The 16347-nt window shown below is 37.5% G+C and overlaps 1 protein-coding gene across 8 annotated transcripts in view; it reads right to left on the bottom strand.

Annotated features, from left to right (window-relative positions):
- DYNC1I1 (dynein cytoplasmic 1 intermediate chain 1) overlaps window positions 1-16347 on the bottom strand; it is a 402307-nt gene that overhangs the window by 310747 nt on the left and 75213 nt on the right. For 7 of the 8 annotated variants that reach the window (XM_081531541.1, XM_081531539.1, XM_081531543.1 and 4 more), the window contains 2 exons: window positions 13354-13468; window positions 10523-10613 (listed from right to left, as the gene is read on the bottom strand). In XM_081531541.1, the coding sequence (XP_081387667.1) occupies window positions 10523-10613; window positions 13354-13468 (206 nt within the window). Of the gene's footprint in view, window positions 1-10522; window positions 10665-13353; window positions 13469-16347 lie in introns of all 8 variants that reach the window. The other variant, XM_081531537.1, reaches the window with a different exon arrangement.

Below are 16347 nucleotides of genomic sequence, written 5' to 3'. Positions count from 1 at the left end.
AATAAATTTAATTAGAAAAGGAAAATCTAATAAAAAAAATTTTTTTAAAGAACTGTCATTTGCAATGTTAATATTCAATGTGGCTGAGGCACTCCCATCTACTGTTGGTGACATTTTAAATTAGTACAGTTCTTTGGGAAAGCAACATGCCAACGTGGAGCAAGAATCACAAACACAGAATTACTCTGGAGCTCGTTTCACTTCCAGGAACTCAGCCTATGGAAATAAAACAGCACAAGTGGTAAATAACAAAAATGATGATGATGAAAATGATGACCACTAAACCATCAAACCCCATGGCTTATTCTTGTTTCTCATATTTGATCTCTATGATTCTGGTGACTATTGGCTCCTTCATAAGCATGTTATTTCTTTTAGTGTTCCTGACCCTAAAAACCATGTCTTTTACACTTCTCATTATACTTCTGGAAGGGTCCTTATTCTTTCCATTCCTTAAAGACAGACATTCCCCAACCAGAGTAATTTCTTCTCCCCTCACCTCTATAGCTACAGATGATCTCAAAGATGCCCACATATCATCTGCAAAAGATAACTCTAAAGTCCTCATCACCCTTGAGCTCAAAGTTCCTCCTTTTCACATGTTTTTTGGGCATATCCATCTGTAACACCAAAAGCATTTAACCTTTTCTTGCTTCATCAGGCTTTTCTTTCCTTCTCTAGCACCACAATTCTCATTCACATTTTCTGTCCTTTTTATCAGATCAATGGCTCCCCCAAACACATCCTCAAATCTTGAAAGCATTACAAAAATGCAGTGGTCTAGACCTCAACTCAGATCTATGCTTTAGGTATCTGTATTTTTAGTAAGTTGCCAGGTAAATTCAATATATTCCTGGCTCCAAATATAGGAGCTAGGAATCTCAAATACCTCCAAGGCCATATCCCAGATTCTGATGTATTTTCATACTGTCTCCTTCATACACATTCTACACCTCACATGTCTCCTCTCTCCCACATCTCCCTCTGTATTATCTGGAATGCCCTTTCTCCCATCTCTACCTGTCCAAAGCATAGCCACTATTTAAGACCCAACTCAAATGCCTTATTCTCTAAATCTATTTGTCCTCAATTACCTCATTCACAAATAGCTTGTCTCTCTATGGGACTGCACTTCTTATCTCACAGTTCTCTTTGCCAACCTGAAATCCACTTGACCTCAATAGTAGCCCTGCATCAAACTTTAAAACCAAGTACAGATGGTCTGAAGGATACAACGAGCACTGTTACAAAGCCCAGGGGCCTCAGCACCAAGACAAACACACTGTTAGTCCCATCTGCCTTTCTGCCCTGAGCCCAGTAACTGGTTTCTGCCTTGTTTCTGCTAGGAAATTCTCGCTTTGTATTTAAGTGCTCTAACCACTGCCAACAGCTCCCCTTGAGCAAAGGCTGCTTCTGGCAACTAGCCCAGCAACCTTGAACTACCCAGCTTTTACCTGGGTCCTCATCTCTCCACTCATCCCGCACCCATTGCATTCAGGTTTCTGCAAACTGTGCATGTGCATAAGTATGTAAGCACACGCACACACATACATACACACCCACACGCCCCTACCTCAATAAATAAATTTACCAAGTACCTAATATCAAGACCTAATGTCAAGACTCTAGGTAAGGTAGTAATGAATCAAAAGCAGTTGTCCCACAAGAATATACAAATTAACTGTATCTGGGAATAATGCTTCATGATATTATTGCTCACCTCTATGAGTACCAATATTTGAGAGCTGTAACTACATAGAAACATATCCTCAGATGGCTTGAAATTAAATATGTCATTTACTGGAAGTGGGATCTTTAGAAGAGAGAAGAATTCCTTCATTGTTGTATTCCTTGCAGGTCTAGCATTTATTGTGTTGTACGATAAACTCTTAACTGTTTATTGAATGAATGTGGCGAACGAATGAACAAATGAATCGTCCTTACCAGCATTTTCTGCGGATGGGTATTAAGTGTGAGGGCAAGTTGGTTCCCTAAGAAACAGTTTTTACTTTCTTTATGTAAAAAAAAATGAGAGAATACATCAGGGCATGTCTGCCTGATTTCCTTCATCTCTGCAAGCCACTTCTGAAGAACTCAGTCTGTGTGGCATGATGCCATCACATGGTTCCAGAAGAATTTTCAGACTTACTTCCCTACTGAAGAAGGAAAGCCTATCTTGGAAAGGCTGACCTCAATGCATGAATGGATAGAGAAGTTGTGGTGTGCACACACATACATATAATTAAATATTATTCAACCATAAAAAATGAGGAAATCCTACTGTTTGTGACAACATGAATGGACCTTGAAGACATTATGGTAAGTGAAATAAATTAGAAAAAAAACAAAACTATGTAATCTCAATGACATGTAGAATCCAAAACAAACAAATTCATAGAAAAAGAGATCAGACTTGTGGTTACTAGAGGCAAAGGGTAGGGATAGGGAAAATTGGATGAAGGTGGTCAAAAGGTGCAAACTTCAGGTTATAAGTAAGTACTAGGACTATAATATACAGCAGGATAACTAAAGCTGACACTGTTGTATAATATATAGGAAAGTTTCTAAGAAAATAAATCTAAGAGTTCTCATTGCAAGGAGAAATTGTTTTTTCTTTTATTCATTCTGAGCTCATCAACTTTTATTAGTCCCTGAAGCAACCACATTGGAGCCCAACTTTTTACCTTCTTTTCTCTTTAGGGTAGAAAGGCTGCTCAAGGGCAGGGTACCAAGCTCCTCTGAGTCCCAGAGTTTTTCTGGACTCTTGCTTCACATGTCTTCTATGTCAAACAAGTCACTAATCACTAAACCGATAAAGAAAAGTTTGGGCCAATGTGAGCACAGTGCACAACAGAAAATCTCCAGTCAATGTCATCCCCAATCTGTTTCTCTAAATGCCATTTCCAAAAGGAATACATTGAATAACAAAGACATTTAAAAATCCATCATATCACTCAGCCTGTCAAAATCATTAATGTGATGTCAATTAATTAAGAATGACATTTAAATAATGAGTTAATGTTTTACTTTCCAGTCTCAATGATTTCCTTACTTTGGACTGGCAGTGGTGATGATAAAGATTTTCTGATGTCAGAAATGAAATTGGAACAGCGCAATACATACTTGCACCAAGCCTCTTTCTTAATTTACTATGTGAGCATCTTCCCTCTATTGGCTAATAGCAAAGCCCTAACAGGGAGCTCTGACACAGGCCACTCTGAGTCACACAGAAGTCCATCTGTGCTGGACTCAAAGAGAAATGCAAGACTTCCCATCAGAAAGAAAGAAAAATGTGTTTTCCCCAAATCTTCCATAAAGGACCTGCTATCAAGCAAGTTGTCTCTCTGGAAGAAAGCTCAGCAACTCTTTGCTAAAAATAGATGCTTACCCTGTTACTATAACCATATGGTTATATACAGTACTCTCTGCCTGACAAAATAGCAACAATTTTTAACTAGTCAGTCCATGTGCTACATAAAGAAAAAAATCCTATAGTATACACTTTATTTTAATTTGCAAAGAGAGTGACTTTTAAACAGCCTCGAATCAGTGATTTTCAGCCTCTCTGAAATCCAATTAGCTGGTAGCAAGCATCCTGTCAACTCCTCTTTACATCAAGATAATTTAAGGAATTTTGTATATACAAAATATTAATAGTCTTACTAAATTTCCCCCAAGGTTTTGCATTATTGAATTGTACTTTTTCACCTTTACTAAAACCTCCCTAACGTCTTCCCTTTAGCCTGTGAGTCATCAGAGCACCTTAAAAGATGGGGATGGTTTCACCAAAAAGAGGTAAAAATCCTTTGAGGTTCATAGAGTGCCAGAGAATCCAATGGAGTCCAATTGTGGAGGAAGTTGAAAGTCCTGAGGATTTTGTGTTGGGCATTAAGTCATGGAGCCCTTGAGCACACTTTCCTCTCCTCAAATCACGAGAAAAATGTGGTGACTAGGTGCAGCCAGTACAAGTTGACCATGAATAAATTATTCTAATTGCCTTATTCGTGATTTCACTAGGCAATAAGTGGATCAGGGAAAGGTAGAGTTTATTAAATATCTAAATTTTACCCAAAATATTTTTTCAATATAAAACAATATGAACTATATGGAAGCCTACCGTTCAAACTGAATAGCAGAGTATCTGCAGACATCTGTTTCAGTTCTGGTCTGGTGTACACACGAAGCTAGAAGCCCGAAAGAGCCCTAATCCACTCACTCTATACTTCTGTTCTCCTGCTAAGGGTTTTAGAAGACACTTCTGTTTCTGCTGCATCTAAGGTCCCCTTGGGAGAGGCCTCACCTCTCTACAGAAAATCAAGGATATAAGGGTTTTAGCTGATAGGTGTTGACAAGCTGGGAAGACAGGCATCAATTTTAATATAATGGGATTATGTTGGGAGCAACTGGGGAAATCTGAACATGGTATACATAGTAGATAAGTTGCAAATGTACTGAAATGGAAAAATAGAAATAAATAGAAATACTTGAATAGAAAAGCAAGTTCTTCAATTTGCACAGTATGACACCATTTATCATATATATGATGACATACATCTTGTGTGAAAGAATATACACTAAGGTATTAAGAATGCTAATGCATATTCTTCGTAGGAACATAATTTTTTTCTACTTTTTCTCATTGATCTTTTCTAATTGTATAAAATGAACTGATATTATTTCTATAATAATAAGAGATTATTAAAAATAAATAGGGGGTGCTTGAGTGTCCTTGACTGATTGGAAGGTAGAACTTAGTGATGGTATTAAGGCCATAGATGGTCCAAAAGGAAGATAGAAATCAATCATATTACTGTATTACTATCCATCCACCCAAGCCACTTGTCACAAAATTCAAACATCAGTCATCTTCTCTCTATTTTGTTAAGAAGGTTATGTAGTAAGAGATTGCACAATATGTTATCATACTGAGACATATTTTATCTTTTAAATCATTTTGAAAGTATTCCTTTTAAGTCAAGTTTTGGACAGTGTGTAGCCTATGCCCTGGCATACAGTAAACTTTCTGATGTCAATACTGTCCAAGTTTCTACAAGCCAATGCGTTCTCTAATTTAGCTTTGTCACTGGGAAGCCTAAAGAGTCTCAGCCAAACATGAGAACATCCCTAAAGCAAAGTCCCTTGTAAGCATCCATGTACATAAGAATAAATGTGGGCTGAATTATTATCACTTAAGTAGATTCATTTCTGGTCAAATATCTGAAGGTTAGGAATTAAGGATTAGGGTAAATCAAACAGTGATACTAGGTTGGTGCAAAAGTAATTGCGGTTTTGCATTGTTGAACTTTGCCATTTGATAATGGAATACATCTTTAAATAAATATGGTTATGTTATATATCATTTTAGTGAGCATTTCTTGCCTTATTTCTTTTACTAATGACTTACTACCTACTGTGTATTTTACATTTATTTTAGACTTACAGAAATCATGTTAGACAAAAAGCAAATTTGAGCGATGTTTTTATTTGAGTTCAAAATGAGTCATAAAGCAGCAGACACAACTCGCAACAGCAACATGTTCAGTCTGGGAACTACTAATGAACGTACAGTGCAGTGGTGGTTCAAGAAGTTCGGCAAAGGAGAAGACAGCGTTGAAGATGAAGAGCGTAGTGGATGGCCGCTGGAAGTTGACAATGACCAATTGAGAGCCATCACCAAAGTTGATCCTCTTACAGCTATATGAGAAGCTGCCAAAGAACTCAACATCAACCATTATATGGTCAGTAGGCATTTGAAGCAAATTGGAAATGTGAAAAAGCTGGATAAGTGGGTGCCTCATGAGCTGACCAAGAATCAAAAATCGTCGTTTTGAAGTGCTGTGTTCTCTTATTCTATATAACAATGAACCATTTCTCTATCGGATTGTGACGTGTGATGAAAAGTGGATTTTATAATTGGAGATGTCCAGCTAAGTGGTTGGACCAAGAAGAAGCTCCAAAGCACCTTTGAAAACCAAACTTGGACCAAAAAAAGGTCATGGTCACTGTGTGGTAGTCTGCTGCCCACCACTACAGCTTTCTGAATCCCAGTGAAACCATTACATCTGAGAAGTATGCTCAGCAAATCAATGAGATGCACCAAAAACTGCAATGCCTGCATCTGGTACTGGTCAACAAAAAGGGCCCAATTCTTCTCCATGACAATGCCCACACATCGCACAACCAGTTTCAAACGTTGAATGAATGGGGCTACGAAGTTCTGCCTCATCCTCCATATTCACCTGACCTCTCACCAACCAACAACCACTGCCTCAAGCATCTCAAAAACCGTGTGCAGGCAAAATGCTTCCACAACAAGCAGGAGGCAGAAGATGCTTTCCAAGAGTTCCATGAATCCTGAAGCATGCATTTTTATGCTACAGGAATAAACAAACATTTCTCATCGGCAAAAATGTATTGATTGTAATGGTTCCTATTTTGATTAATAAAAATGTGTTTGAGTTTAGTTCTAATAATTTAAAATTCATTGTCTGAAACCACAATTACTTCTTCATCAACCTAACAGCTAAACCTCACATATTCTTAATATATGTCAAACTCCTTTCCTGGTGTTTAATCACAATTACCTTACGGAGTAGGTTGTGTATTACATAGCAATTGTTGTTAGAGATGATGTAGGGCTGAGGTATAGATTGTGAAAACTTGTATTGACCTGCCCAGGTTCAAACCTAGCATTGTAGCTATGTCCTGTGTGAACCTGAGAAAATTATTTATTCTCTCTGTGCCTCCATGCCCTGTAAAAAGTAGGATGATACTTGATTCTTTCAATAAATGTTTAACACCTATTATATGGACACAACCACAAATATGACTTACTCCCTTCTCACAAGGAACCTATCACTTTCTGAGGAAGAGAGACATGTATTCAACTAAACATAAGTTATTCTTTAAGAGCTATAAAATGCTAATGCTTCACTCTCATGCATCAAAGATATAAGCTCTTGGTTTGAAATTAATATTCTTTATCATATTGAGAAAAACATTTATATTCCTAGTTTATTAAGTTTTAAAATATGAGACTAGATGTTTAAATTTTGCAAGTACCATTTCAGTATATACTGCAATATTTACTTTTCCCTCTTTGACCTTTTTATATGCTGAATTAAGGTAACATATTTCTATACTAAAATATCCTTGAATTTTTGAATTCAACACAATTAAGCATAACATTGTATCCTTTTAATATTGTATTGGATTCCAGCTGCAAATGGCATATTTAGGATTTTTATCAATCTACATTTATATGTAAAACTAGTCTTTTAAATTTTTTATTAATAGGTTAATTTTTTGAAACCCAAGAGCTTGTTCTTTGTTCAGTATGTTTAAACAAGCAATGATTAACTGACTCTACCAAAACTAATTATGAGAAAGAGAAAAGTACTACAAATGTAAATTGTAAATGAGAAGCACGCTATAATTACAGAAGCAGAAATTGGAACACAAATTATGATACTATAAGTTTAAAAATTAAATCATACTAGTATAATTGAAAAAATGTCAAATATATCTACTCTCTATTCACTCAGTTTAGAAAATTTACTTAACTGCTCCTAAAAATCAATAAAAGAAATTTTTGTTATACTTCATATGTTTAAAGCACTATTTAACCTTTTCTTTATAATAGGGCATATTAAGTATGCCAATTTTCAAATTAACCACTTACAGGGGTTATATAAGAAATGTTTGCTAATTCTGGCTCTGCAAAGCAAACTGTAATTTTGGTTTGAAAGTCTGGCAAATGAATGACAGAATTTATGTGCACCTTTAGGTAGGACCAGATGTGTTGCTTTGATTCCTAAGTTATCTTCTGCAAGATTTTCCATTTTTCAAAAAGTCCAAATTCTACACAAATATGCAAATTTAGCTATAGAGTTATATTCTTAGGAATTACCAAGTGCTTTTCTCAGTCGCATGTTTTATGAAGTGTTAGAGTTAACAGTAACTGCTTTCAAAGATGTTTCTTCTACAGAAAAAGACATTCCAAGTAGAATTTTAAAAACTGAAATATAACATTCTTCTGAAATTTTACTCGTATATATACTTGATGGAAACAAAAACATAAATTTGCATGGAATGTGCTTAAGTTCAAAACAAGGGCACGATTTACTAATCTATTCCTAATGCCTTCTCCTCAAGCCAACTCTGTGCTCAGTTCTTCTGAAAAATCATTTCCTCAATGCCAGTTTCTTTGCATCCCTACAAAACCTGCTCTTAGCAAGGGATGTACTCATTGACTTCCAGTCACCCGCTCTCACCAGAATGTTTCTATAAAGAATTGAAGCTAGTTGGAGTTTGTGGAGTTTGTGTGAGGTGGGAGTAGATAGCACCTCTTCCAAAGTGGTTAAGTTAAAAAATCATGTAAGAAGGGGAAAGGAATGAAGTTCCTTCTGACAGAATAACTGCTGCTGTTCCCCAGAGTGCTAACAGCATCAGTCAACTTTCTCTAGAAGTTTTCAAAAGGGCTCGTCAACTATGAAGTTGGTAATAGTACTTAACACTGCCAATGGAACCCCTTGACACTAAACATCACTGACACAATACCATCGCTGTGCAGAAACAGGCAAATATATTAACTTAATGATAGGCCAATGGACCCCCGTAAGGAATGTGATTACATTGTGCCAGCTCTTGTATAAATGTTAGATCTTACGTGCTGTGTTATTATTATTTTTCCTCCCCCACCCTCAAAGACCTTTTGAAGTGTTCAAAGCAAAAGATGAGGGAAGACATGTGCTACTCCAAATCACAAAGGCGATTTGCTAACATAAACCAGCCTGGTACCCACAAAAGCCTCTATGTTCGCTTTTCTCAAATTGAAAGCAGTGTCCAACCTGTTTCAAAAGACCCTATGAAAACAAAACACTCAAGTCTGAAACATATCAACAGACAGATATTGGTGAAATCATTTTAGTCTTACGTATTGATTTCAGAAAGCTAAAAATCCTACAACACAGGCTAACCCTATTCTCATTTCTCTGTTTTTCTCTACCAAAATTGCCAAGGCTTTTCTGAAAACAATGGACCATCAGAAGATAATGCTCACGATAAGGTGTTAAGTGAACAGAGAAAAATGCAAAATTGTATATCTCTCCTCCAGGAATTCCCTTGTGGCTCAGCTGGTCAAGAATCTGCCTGCAATGCGGGAGACCTGGGTTCGATCCCTGGGTTGGTAAGATCCCCTGGAGAAGGTAAAGGCTACCCACTCCAGTATTATGGCCTGGAGAATTCCACAGACTGTATAAGTCCATGGGGTCGCCAAGAGTCAGACATGACTGAGCGACTTTCACTTCACTTCCTCTAGGAACATATACAGTAGCAAGACATATACACAGGTAGATAAGGATTGAAAGGTACCCTGACAAGACAAAGGCTGACCTGTTAGAATGCTGGGGCTGTGGATGATGGCTTCTTTTATTGAAACTTTATTAAAATGTTTTTTGATTATTTGAAAAGTCAAAGAGCGGTCAGACATCACCAACTCATGAGCCAAATCTAGCCCACAACTCCTTTTAACAAAGTCATTAACATTTAATGTCTATGAGACTGTTGCATAAATATTTGAATTTTTAGCTTCTCATGAAAAATTGAAAGGTATGGAAAAACTGGGTCCATGTTCCCATCTGAGCTCAACCAGCCTGAGAGCTGTGAAGAGACCATCTGAGCTTTATAAAGGGAGTGCTAGCTAACAAGCTGCCAAAGGTCCCACTCCCCACTCACCTCTACCACCTGCCTACGGGCACCCACATGTGGGAATCCTGCTGAAGACACCTGGATGAAGAAAGTTTCCATGACCCCATGCATAGTAATGAGCCTTCTCCTTTCTCTCATCACATCGCTGCATTTTGGATGTTCCCTCAGTGGTCAAATTAGAGAAAGTCTATATCGGCCTTGAGAAGTTAGCTACATAACCTTGGAATAAACCTAGTGTAATAAAAGTTTGGCAACTGACAAAAACGGAGCAGTTAATCCTGATGATTATAATAATTAATAATGATAATAAAAACACTTTGGGGACCGAGTTCTCAAATTTGTCAACTCTATTAAGCAAATAAACAAGACTTTTGAAAAAGTAAATTTAGGGTTAGAACATCTCAGTGTTACACTCACAGATTCTCATGGAAACCAAAACCAAGGTAGAATAATGAGAAGCTAGATATATATTCCATTTGTCTTTGGTCCTTCCCCACTTTCTTTTAAACTGAAGCCAATGGATATGCTTGTGTTTGTCAAATAAGACATATGGTGTTAAATTAGCCTATTCATGGAAGAGTGCTACTTATCACTTCAAGGGTTCAAAGTCAATGCTTTGTCACCAAAAATAGCAAGCCACCATAAATGTAAGCATAAAAAAATGACTGATACGTAAAGAGGAATGCAGTTAACAATGTACAACAGAATGGTATGGTTTTTCACACCTTTGGTTTCTTGCTTTTTTGCGTGGTGGGGGAGGTAGGGAGGTATTGTTGACATCCCACCATTGCCTTTGTGAAGGGACAATTCTTACCTTGTTAACGGTCCCAAGTCGCCTGAGTCTTGGCTTCCAGCTTCACTGGGAGTGCTCACTGATTTCGAGGAGGGAGACATAGGGGTTGGGACTAAATAATGAAAATAACAGGTATCCCATGTTAAAAAATGCAGCGGCTGCACTGGGGAAGAGCAGTGTCAGATAAATCAAAACAAACGGGCTCAAATTAAAGTGATTGTATGGCCAGGAGAGATTGAGATGGGATAAGGAAAAAAAAAAAAAAAGGAAAGAAAAGAAAAGGAAAAGAGTCCAGTGAATTTTTCATACTTCGGAAATTAAAATTTGAAATGAATTTAGACAGAATTAACTTAAGAGATTCTAAGGCCATGTCCACCTTAACAAAGTAAAATGGAGAATCAAAACAGTTACCCGGATAATTCAAGGCAAATCCTTCTCAAGCATGAACTATCCAGATAATTCTAATTCTCCACTTTATTTTGTTAGTATAGATGTGACCTATTCAAAATAAAACGAGGTGTCTATAAAACTTTAAAAGATTATGAAATAAGTGATTCTGAGGAATTTTAGAAGGTCACGGGGAGTCAGAAAAGTCTGCTGTATGTCTGCACTTGGAGGCAAGTCTATTGTCTGTGGAGTATAAACTGCATTTGCTATGAGAGACTAAGCGACAGATAGAGAAAAGGGTAAATGTTGAACCCAGTAATTTAAAAATCTCTTTCCAAACAAAGCACAATGCCAGGCTGCTTTATTTTTACACTTAATTAATAGTTTCACCCCTTGTACTGTTTACTGTGTTTGAGAATTGTGTTCCTTTGCAACTGGCAGCTCTGGAAAGCACTGCCGTGTGCACAGAAGTAAACCGCCATTCTGAAGACAGGAGAAACAAATTCAAAGATCAAGGTCAGTGAAGGCAGGAACTCTCAAAGCAAGGATAATAAAAGAAAATAAATGAAAGGAAATGCAAATGGATTTTTTTCCCTCTATGTTTCAGATACAAGCCAAATGTCCTTCAGATAGAAGCTGCACCAAATAGCCAAGGTGGCTCCAGGCCAGATGAGAACGGGTTCTCAGTATCACTCATGCCAGAGAAGCCATATGGGCAGCAAGAAACTTCAATACATAGTGTAGATTCCCATTTGGTTTCAATCATGTGCAATTTCCTTTTATTTATTTAATAAGGTAAAGGGTTTAACTAGGTTGCCCAAATCCTATAACACAATGGCAGATCTGTCAAGAAACTAGGAATTTTCACGTGGTTCTACAATTAATTCACTGATTACCCTCTGCAATAAGTCAAAGGGTAAGTTGGAGAGATGGGTAAAAATGGAAAATGGGGTCCACTTTTGCCAGAGGCCTCTGGCAGGGGTGCTGGGATAGTTCAGAATTTGGTCATGGTTTAGGGATGTTTAAACTGTTTTGCTGTTAAGGTTTAATTGCCGGCTTTATGCAGGTTAGGGGAGAACAAATATTCTACGGTTGTGTTTAACCAGTGTTCACACTGCACCAGAACTTCAAAGGCTATTTTGAAGCAAAAACATAATTGCCAAGGGTCTAACATGTATTACTTGTCAACTAAGTAATAAAAAGGTTTGTCAGCTCCTCACAGAAGGCCCATCACTCAAACATCCTGTGGGTTACATCTCCCATACCACAAAGAAACTAACAAAATAATCAACGTCTTATTGGGGTTTATTATATCATTGTTAGACATATGATTTTACTTACTATTAATACACACTGAGGTTGAGTATAAAATGTTTTTTCACGGTGTTTTAGTTTTGTGTGTATATGCTGAATTATATCCAGAAACACTTAGTAATTTATATGATTATTATATTTTGCCCTTTTACTTATTTATATTGATATACACACTTGCCACTTTATCGTTCGTGGGATAATTTTTATTGTTAATTTAAGTAATTATGGAAATGAATGAAAATTTATTTTAATATAAAAGCCAATGATGGAATTAAAAGATGAACGATTTATATAAGGGGATCTGATACTATATTTATTTATATGTATCATTTTTAAAGCTTTTGTTTTACTATATTGGATATCAAGTAGTTTTACAGACACCCTGGGATTACTCTGAAATGTATGGAAAGCAAATGGATAAAGAAAAATAAAATAACTTATCACATGAGTGATATATAGTGACAGAATAAACATATTATATACAAGTTACCTTCAACACAAACAAAAGAAATAGTTCAATATCCAAACCCTGAATAAAATGAGATCATGGATAAGTAACTAGGTATGAATGAGTTGGAGGAAGGGTGCTGCAGTAAAGATGCCGATTAGCAATGAAACCAAGATATACAACAGAGTCAAAGAAATTTAAACATGTTAATTAGCTGCTAATCTGCCACCATTTTAAGTTTTCCTTTAAGTTTCCCATCGAGCATTCTATTTTCATCATAGAATAACTCTGTGCCTGGGGTGGTTATGAAATTCATAACCAGATTCACAGTATTTAGGTTGGCAGAGAGAGGCTGGGATTCAGCAATGGAAATGAAGTTTTTTTTCTTCATCTCACGATTTCTGGTATTTACCAGTGGTAACTCATTTAACAAGTACAAGATACTCTAACAGTAATGCAGTGGATTAGGTTGACTGCAGCATCAGCCAGTAAGCAGCCAATTGCTAATCACTCTACAATCTGTCCTCCTATCTCCTTCCAGCCCCCTCAATTCCAAAAATAAATACACCTGAACCATAAGCCAAAGCATTTCTTAAAACATAAAAACAAAAGGAGATGTAAAAGAATAGTAAACGCTGGACATGGTATATCCTACACAAGTCAAATCTGAGGCTATAGTAAAACACAAAGCACTCTAAAGTACCTAGAGGGGGCTCTGGCGAGATCCCGATGCTTTGCAGCAGGGCCTCCGTCTCTCGGCGTTTGCGATCCAGGTCAGAGTCATCTGGAACTGGTTCTTTCTTCTGCTGCATGTCAGCCTACAAAATGTAGATGCCAGTGAGGAAAATGAGTAACTGAGCTAAATGTATGCTTCTCCTGGATGAAACTGAAAATGGTAAATGCATGGCAGCAAAGACCAGGCAAAAGCCCTAAATAGATATAAACATGTGTATAAAGGATGAAAAAACATTGTAGCTGCTCCATTTAATAACTACTAACCCAGTACTTTATCTTTGGGTTGAAGGCTTTTTCCTGCCTCTATCACATGGTAGGAGAGTTTTTCTCACTTGGTTTTAGAAGAAACCATCAAGACAAAATATTTCTAACTTGGATGTGGATTTAAACAAAAAAAAATAAATCTGTCTAGTTATTTAGATACCCTTGTCCCTTCTGGGAAGACATATTATCAGTTCTTGATGAGTGTGCATTTGTAATATTCATGCCTCACATTTGGGATTATGCAAACAAGGAATTAGTGCTGTCTGGCTGTAAGATTAGTTATGAAAATATGTAACTGTAAAATACACGATTGTATCAGTACTCTAAGTTTACCATGGTTTCAATAAACCAGGCTAAAATTCTTATTAAGGCATGTGAACAATACTTATCTAAGTATTGTTACATAATTCTCATTTTCATAGGCTTCTGTTACACATATTAACTCAAAGGAGAAAATTATGCATGTGGAAAAATATAAAACAAAAAGTCATTCAGGAGAGATACACTCTTTCCCCAAGTTCTTTCTGGGGAAGACACACCTTGTGTAAGCTTCTGATGCCCAGTTTGTCTTTGAAGTGATGAAAATAGAATGCTTAATGGAAAAGCAACAAGCCAAAATACAGGTTAAAGAAGGTTGGCTGTGGAATTCTGGGGGGAATTAAATACTCAGGTTTCTTTTCTTTTTCAGAACACAATTACTACTTAAGACAAGGCATTTGCCCCACATCCGAAACATGATAACATCCTATTTGATGTGCAGCTACTTCATGACAAGGCTTTGTGAGTTTCCAGGCGTGAGACGTGTCTCAGAGTTTGTCAAAAGTCAATTATCCACTTATCAGACACAACTTCCTCTCCGGGGTCAAGTTGGGCTCCCTCACAGACACATTACCTCCTTCAGGAGTACAAAGTACATTTCAAAGCAGTAAAGCATAATTTCTGTCATGGCATCTACAGCAGAAAGAGTTCATGCAACTTTGACTTACTCCCAGATGGTAACCCACACCCCGATTATAAGCAAAATGCATCTTTGCACACAGTGCGGGGCTCAGGGCTTCCGTTTAATTCACCTCAGGCTTAAAATACACTCAAGTATTTGATGTCTTTGTTGTTCAGTCGCTAAGTCGTGTCCAACTCTTTGCAAACGCATGAACTGCAGCACACCAGGCTTCCCTGTCCTTCATATTTTCTGGAACTTGTTAAAACTCATGTCCATTGAGTTGGTGATGCCATCCAACTATCTCATCCTCTGTTACCCCCTTCTCCTCCTGCCCTCAATCGTTTCCAGCATCGGGGTCTTTTCCAATGAGACGGCTCTCTGTCCTGCCGTGATGGGAATCAATAAGGGCTAGTGAGGATGTAGAAGATCCAGGCTCTCTCGTGTAATCCATGAAATTTCTGAAATGGCAGTTTAATCTTGGAAGATATGAAAGCTCACTTTCTTTCCCAATTTTAACATTTAAACTAGTAAGTTCCAAAGTTTATGCATACAACAGAGGCAAAGATGTGTGCATGCTAAGTCACTTCAGTTGTGTCTAAGTGTTTGTGACACTATGGTCTATATAGCCCACCAGGCTCTTCTGTCCATGGGATTCTCCTGGCAAGAATACTGGAGAGGGATGCCATGCCCTCCTCCAGGGGATCTCCCCAGCTCAGGGATCAAACTCATGTCTCTTATGTCTCCTGCAATGGCAAGCTGGTTCTTTACCACTAGCACCACCTGGGAAGCCCAGAGGCAAAGAGAGAACTAAGATTTTAAAAAAGGACCTTGCAGAGTGATGATCTATATCAATGTTCACCTATCATAAATTTAAAAGAAAGATTGATGGGAAAGTGGGGACATGAAAGAAAAGGGAATCACCACTGTCACTACTGAAACATAAATTTAAAAAAAATAGGCAAAATTCGTCTCAGGAAGCCAATATGGCATAGCATGGTTTTACAGTGAAGAGGTAAGCCGTAACTGACTGGACTGTCAACTTCACTGAGAATAGATATGTGTTTATTTTGTTCACATTTGTATCCTCACATCTAGATCAAGGCTTCCCACACAGTCGATGCTCGGTTTAAAAATGCTGAATGAATGAAACAATTGCCTTTGGTAACTGTTACGTTACAGATATCAAACCTAAGAATCATACACCATTCAGGAGAGTTCCCACCAGCTACACCCCATTCAGAAAGCTCCTTTACCACACTACCATGAGAAGGCATCATCTAAACTCCCAGTGACCCAGTACTCATAACAAACCCATTTCCATATTCTAGCAATAGCAAAAAAAAAATTGAACCTTTCTTCATTCTTTCAACAAAAGTTTATTTAAGGACAACAGGGTGCCAATGATAATGAACATGAGTTCTAATGAAGCTCATATAGAATGAAACAGAAGAAGAGCCATCTAATCTTTTCCTTTTGAATAAACTTAAGGCATATTATCTATAACTTTCTGTCATGTATGCCCTAGGCAGAAAGGCACAGAATTTGGTTTGTTTTTTTTTTTTCATTCATTCTAACTTTCATCATTCAGCATTCAAGAAACATATGAGAGTGGGCTTCCCTGGAGGCTCAGTGGTAAAGAATCTGACTGCCAAGCAAGAAACATGGGTTTGATCCCTGGCTTGGGAAGACCCCTTCGAGAAGGAACGGCAACCCACACCAGTATTTCTCCCTGGGAAAGCCTATGGACAGAGAAACCTG

This window comes from Giraffa tippelskirchi, chromosome 10, assembly GCF_054371585.1.
Source record: "Giraffa tippelskirchi isolate mGirTip1 chromosome 10, T2T-mGirTip1v1.2.pri, whole genome shotgun sequence".
Classification (NCBI taxonomy): Eukaryota; Metazoa; Chordata; class Mammalia; order Artiodactyla; family Giraffidae; genus Giraffa; species Giraffa tippelskirchi.
The sequence above is the reverse complement of the archived record's forward strand: the minus strand, read 5'-3'. Positions and strand labels throughout refer to the sequence as shown.